General features: G+C 33.7%; 1 protein-coding gene across 4 annotated transcripts; it reads left to right on the top strand.

Annotated features, from left to right (window-relative positions):
* The first annotated feature begins 819 nt into the window (after positions 1–819).
* On the top strand, positions 820–3,925 carry LOC110019042. 4 transcript variants are annotated; one of them, XM_020716565.1, is made up of 5 exons: positions 820–1,232; positions 2,656–3,147; positions 3,237–3,326; positions 3,416–3,463; positions 3,587–3,925. In XM_020716565.1, exons 2-5 carry the CDS (start codon positions 2,949–2,951, stop codon positions 3,685–3,687), a joined length of 438 nt encoding a protein of 145 aa, XP_020572224.1. In that variant the 5' UTR covers positions 820–1,232; positions 2,656–2,948; the 3' UTR covers positions 3,688–3,925. The 4 variants fall into 4 exon arrangements, 3 of the variants coding, with proteins under 3 accessions (XP_020572224.1, XP_020572222.1, XP_020572223.1); XM_020716564.1 differs by lacking the exon at positions 820–1,232 and adding an exon at positions 1,367–1,880 and having other exon boundaries at positions 2,038–3,147; XM_020716563.1 differs by lacking the exon at positions 820–1,232 and having other exon boundaries at positions 1,359–3,147.
* Positions 3,926–6,165: the final 2,240 nt, after the last annotated feature.

The following is a 6,165-nucleotide window of genomic DNA, read 5'->3' as shown; positions in this document are numbered from 1 at the left end:
TGGTCGATGTTTAATGTGATTAAATTATCAAAGATGACTCTAATTTTATCCACAATTAGAGCTACACCAATTATATCGTGGATACTTTCATTTTGCATTCTGTCTCCAACCGTCAAGTCACTCATCTACCTAAGCATTCTCTAAAATTTGTTTTATGCTAAATTTTTAATATATTATTTTAATATCTAAATTTTAAATATATTAACCACCTTACTCATTATAAAATTTGATGAATAATCAACACATATTGCTTATTATCACAAAATTTGTTGAATAATCGGCACGTACTGATAAAAGTAACTTATTTTATGTTGTTTCTTCCTTGTGAAGATTTATATTGTGTTTTGAACTATTGTATAAAATTTGCTTTTGAAAAATTTATATATAAAATTATTAATTAATTTTTTTAAAATAATAATTAATATAATAATTTTATATTATAACGAGACAATTTCGAGCTGAGCACAAATACAATGTTCACGAGCTATTTCGAACACGAGCTAATTTCGAACACGAGCCAATTTCGAATGAGCCTAACACGAACGGTTGAGCTTAAATCGGTTTGTTTACAGCCCTAATGGAGGCTGCTTCAATTGGAAAAGTTCGATGCTGTCCGGTTGGGAGCGCTAAATGCTATTCTTATTTGTGGTGTTAGCTTGCATTCCTTAAATTGTCTTCCAAGATTATCTTACATCTTCATCCGCTAATTAGCTTAGTTTGAGCTCCTTCCTGTTTAGGAGTTTTTTTTTTTTTAATTTATTTATGTTGTCTTATCTTTTATTTTTTGTGGTTAGTGTTTTATTATTTATTATTTGAATTTATATAAATAAATTTGGGTTTGATCATTATTTCCAAAAAATAATAAAAAAAGGTCACGATTGGCTGTTTCATGAAAAACAAATTTCTGTAAAAGTGGCATCCATTGGCCACGGAGCTAACAAGGCTGCTAATCAAAGGCTACAATCATACCGTACAATTATTATATATAAGACTATTGCAGCAATAATAGCATGACGCAAGCAATGAGGTAAATGCCTAAACCCGTGCATCACACGCAAACCATGAGCTGGCGATAACTACGCAAAACAAATCTTCCTCGCATCCAATTGGTCAAAACTGCACAGCCTTATGCAACGGCTGATCTTGCTCCAAGCTCTCAATAAATACCCAACTCCCCTACCATGTTTTTCAGCGCTAGGGTTTCGGCCTATCTTTGTTTTCCGGTCGGCAGCGTAATTTAGCTCTCTCTCTCTCTCTCTTCCTAGAAATCTTAATGAATTAGTATTACAATGATGGGATGTCATGTATTAAATGACTTAAAAAAATATGATGGATCATTTAAAACGTGGCTTTCCTATCTTTTCGTGTCTGGTCAGCGGAGGAATTTGCTATCTCCCTCTCTTCCTCCTTTTCGTTTTTCTGTACGGAAGGCGTGGGCATGTCGCCCTTCGTTATCCGATGGGGGCTTTTCATCTCCTTCGGCGATATCTTCGGCCCGTTTGATCGATCTGCTATTCTATATTAATCTTTTTTCGCTAGATCTGTCCCTCTTAAAAGTTTTTCAGGATTCCTTTTCACTTTGCGTTTTATTTTTTGTTATATATCTTCCCACAGTGGCGGCTGATGAGTTCTTGCGTTGCGATATGGTGTCAGATTCCTTAAGTTCGCGTCTAAATTAAGTGGAATGAGGCCGATCTATTGCAGTTCCGCCAGATCTCTTTTTCTATCGGGAAAACCCTATTGTTTCTTTTTTATTTTTAGATCTGTTATTTTCGTGCAGATGATTTTATTTTGATTTTGCGTTGTTTTTTTATGAATTCTCATTCTACAGTTGCTGGTAACAACTGGGTGGGGTGTTCGATACCTTGATGATGTGATCGGTATATCGAGGAGGCGTTTCAACAGTATCTGTTTGACATGATCTTTTCGGCAAAATCAACCTGTTTTTTGGAACTCTTTTCTGTTTTCCTTGAATCGTTATCTAATTATCATCAAATCATCAACTTTTTTTTTTTTATTTTTAATTTTCTACTGCAGTTCCATTTGATGACTTTGGGGTCGGTTAGGATTTCAGCATGTTCATTTCTTCGCGGCGTTACGGAGATTGAGGCCGATTTATTGAAAATCAGACAAGACTTATTTACTTTCGGGAGATACTTTCTGCCTTTTGTTTAAATTGTTCATTTCGTTTGGTTTGCTTGTGCGAGAAATATTATGTGACTGCTACATAGATCTGATACGTTGTTATTTTGTGTTTGTCTTATTTTAAACTGCAGTTTCTTGAAAAAATTTTGAGGTCGAAAGCCTATGTCCTGTGATAGTCTCGGCCAACTGATACCCATTTTTCTTCAATCAGAGCTGATACTTTAGGCTATTCATTCAACCTTTTAAACACCTTTTTCACTTGCCTAATAATTTTTCCGTAGACTTTGTTGAATTTATGTTTTTGAGGGGGGTTTGTTGTCAGGGTACTTGGTTCTTTATGTTGGTGAGGATGAACGCAAGTTTGGCGCAGCTTAAATCGGTTTGGTTAACTTTTTTTATTCATCTTTATCGTTTTTTTTTTCTTTTTTAATGTCTGGGGTTCGTTTGCTTGACAAATTATGTTTTTTTTGGAATATTTGGATTGTTTTTTGTTTAATTTTTATTTTGCAGCACTGCATGCTGATATGAAAGGTGCCAGTCTCCTCGATTCATTGTCCATTATTCTGAGAAGGATGTCGGGCTGCTGGAATTCAATCTAATTGGAGGGAAGATTCTAGCTTGCCGACGCAATGTTATTACGCTGTTCTCTTGTCTCCTCAGTGTCGTTGAAATATTCGCTTGGGGCTATTGTTCTTATAGTATAGATGTAAACGTTGAGCACAAGTGAGAATCGAGAGGGTAGTAGATACACTTACGAGAAGTGAAGGTACGACATATGTTGAGGGCATGATCAATTCTTTCTGATGTCGGCCTTTGCCATGTTGGGCGAGCTCGCATGGCAGGTCAAACATATAATAATACAGTTATTTTCTGTTTTGCGGGGCGTACGGGATAATCCTTTATCCCGGATTCTCCTCGACTGTGGCTTTCTTGTCTTGTGCCTTGCTGAACTCAAAACGTCGTCTCTTTTGATCAATTCCCCGCGCAGCGTAATTTATGGAGGTACATGTCTACGTGCGTTTGTCATTCAAGTTCATGTGGAACGTATTAAAATTTTCGTATTCGTTCATCGCAAAACATTTTAATTCAAGCCCTCGCTGCGCCCTTCATAATCAAAAAGCTGTTTGAAAAGATTTATCTTAAAGAGGGTGGCAGTAAATCACCTGGCTACAGATTTGTCGGTTAGTAGATAAGCATAATGTTTTGTTAATAGTAATCTATTTATCTAAGTTCAGGAACTGTGATATTTATGTATCAATTGTTTTGTTAGTACCTAAGGATTTTGGGTGTTCCGGTTATCTTGGGCGATGGAAATACGGTATGTTTTCTACGATGCCAGGCCTTGTTCATATTACTAGATGTAGATGACAAATTCTGGTTATAAGTGGCGTAACTGTTATTCTGAAAGTATCAGGGGAGCTAATTTTGTCTGGCATAACAGTTATTTTGAAAAGAAGCAAGACTGCGGCTCGCAATTTAGTTCATCAGTTTGGGTCTTTTTCGTGCCGACATCTATGCAAAAGGCTATGCCTCGCAGTTTAGTTCATCAGTTTGGGTCTCTTTCTTGTTGCATCTATGCATCCAGGGGGTTTTCTAGAGAAGATCTACACAGTCCTTTTGAATCAGTGCTCGACATTTTGAAGTTGATTGATTACATTTCAAGTGGCATGGGCTTATGACGAGAAACCTAGATGATTAGTGTTTTTTGCTTATTGTTCTTCCAATCTTTTATTAGATTTTTAATTTGAATTATAATTCACGAGCTAGATGGTATTTTTTTTGTTTTGATAGTTAATTGGCTAGTATTGTTCTACCGAATAGTGGCTTTGCTCTGTAGATGCATTATTTATTTTGTTGGGGAGTTCCTTTGAAACTATTGTTGTAATCAGAATATTAAGAGTGACCTAACATTTTGTCGTATGTCTAAAGGTTTTTAAGTCATTCAACGTTAAAGCTGTTGTTGTTTCTAGCATGTTTTCTAACTTAAAACATCATTTGTGGTAAGAACAGTTTACAAACGTCTTTCACTCTTGAAGCATGATGTTACTTATTCATAAGATTTTGTGGTTGGTGCTGTTGTTAAGTTTTTCATTGGTAGGCTGATTGATATATTAGTAAATTAAAAAAATTGGTTAATATTATATGTTTAATCATTTTTTTTCATTATAGTTATTTTTTTATCCGCTAGTAAAATTTTGAGTTGTTAAAAAGTTTACATATCTCTGTGACAACAACAATAAGAAGCTTTTGTCAGTAGTTGAATCGAAAAACTTAGTTCTTGTAAGTAAATCATCACATGGTCGATGTTTAGATTGATTAAATTATTAATTTTTTCCACAATTAGAGCTACACCAGTTATATCACCTATTGAACATCTCTAAGCATTCTCTTAAAAAGTTTGTTATAATGAATAAGGTGGTTAATATATTTAAAATTTAGATATTAAATAAATATCTTAAAAATTTAGCATAAAACAAATTTAAGTTTCAAAGGTTTAGAAGAGCTTTTGTGATGAGAGCTTTAAAATTTATAAATAAAAAACATTTTAATATAGAGTGCCTTCATGCCCGCCCTAACAGACACCTGTTATTGTTGACCACTACTACTCGACTACGAGCCATTCTAACTTTTGGCCATTCTAGCTGTGATTTTCTGCCGTTTGTAAAATTTTATGCATTTAAGATAAAAAACACTATTTGTTAATTAAGAATGAATTGGGAGAAGAAATATAAGATATGATTAATTAACTTATTGAACTCAATTATCTTCTAATACAGCAGCTCTACTATATTCCAACCGACCTCTCCGAGCACTTAACAGTGCCAGAGATTTTTTCCACCATTAAATTTGAGTGTATACATAATTTTGTACTCTCTCTTTTGATTAAAATCTGCAATTTAGTAAATCTTATCTGGCCTAGGATTTAATTGATTTAGAACAAGTGACAAAGTCCCGAACATGCCTACAAGTACATGTCTAAAAGAAGAAAAAGATGTCTCGTCCCCTTCAGAGCCATTCCCCAAGAAAATCGTCCCCTTCAGAGCCATTCCCCAAGAAAATCTTCTTGTCACTTTTTCACCTCTGTTTTGCTGTCCAAGTTATATATAATCACATATGGAAGTAAATAAATCTATCTTTGTTAAATAATACTTAAAATATTATTGAGTCGGTGTAGAGTCGGTTACATGAATTCTTTTTCTCTATTATGTCCTATTGAGTTTCATATTTTCATTTAATTCTAATTGATTGAGATCATTTTTTATACAATAATATGCTAAAGACTTTTTAGGTCTACCTATATTTTTCTTAATATAAGTCTCTAAGTGTCAAGCTAGTCATCCATCTAAGCATTCTCATCTCAACAACCCTTAACTTTGTTTTATGCTTCTCTTTTAATGGCCAGCATTCTGCGCCATAGAGCATTGCATGTCTCACCACCGTCTTATAAAATTTTCTTTTAAGTCTATCCATTACTTTTCTATCAAACAATAGGCCTGATGCATTCCTCCACTTCAACCAACCAACTTAATCTAAAGTTTTCACATCTTTAATAATTTGATCACCCGTAATTAAAACTTGGTCACTAGAGCTACTACTACTACTACTTTCATTGTAAACTTGTCTGACATGAATCCAAACTAATTTTGAGAAAGTTTTGTATCATGTTATAACCTTCATTCAATTACTCTCTCCCAAATTTTTAATGTGTGACATATTAACTTAATTCCTCTATAATTTGCAAACTATAGTGCATTCTCTTTATTTTTAAAATTAGGAACCAATAAAATCTTTTTCACCCATCATACACCCCTTTAAGTTTTTAAAATAATATTAAGAAGTTTACCCAAAAATTTCTAGATATTCTAAACATTTTCAGACTTCTATTCGAATGTCATCAGATCATACTAGTTTTCCATACATTTTCTTATGGCTTACTCAACATCTATTTTATTAATATAATGATAGAATTTAAAAACTTTGTTATTATTTATGATATTAAGATCATTAAAGTCAATTGTA

Source organism: Phalaenopsis equestris, unplaced genomic scaffold (genome assembly GCF_001263595.1).
Source record: "Phalaenopsis equestris unplaced genomic scaffold, ASM126359v1 Scaffold000041, whole genome shotgun sequence".
Lineage (NCBI taxonomy): Eukaryota > Viridiplantae > Streptophyta > Magnoliopsida > Asparagales > Orchidaceae > Phalaenopsis > Phalaenopsis equestris.
The sequence above is the reverse complement of the archived record's forward strand: the minus strand, read 5'-3'. Positions and strand labels throughout refer to the sequence as shown.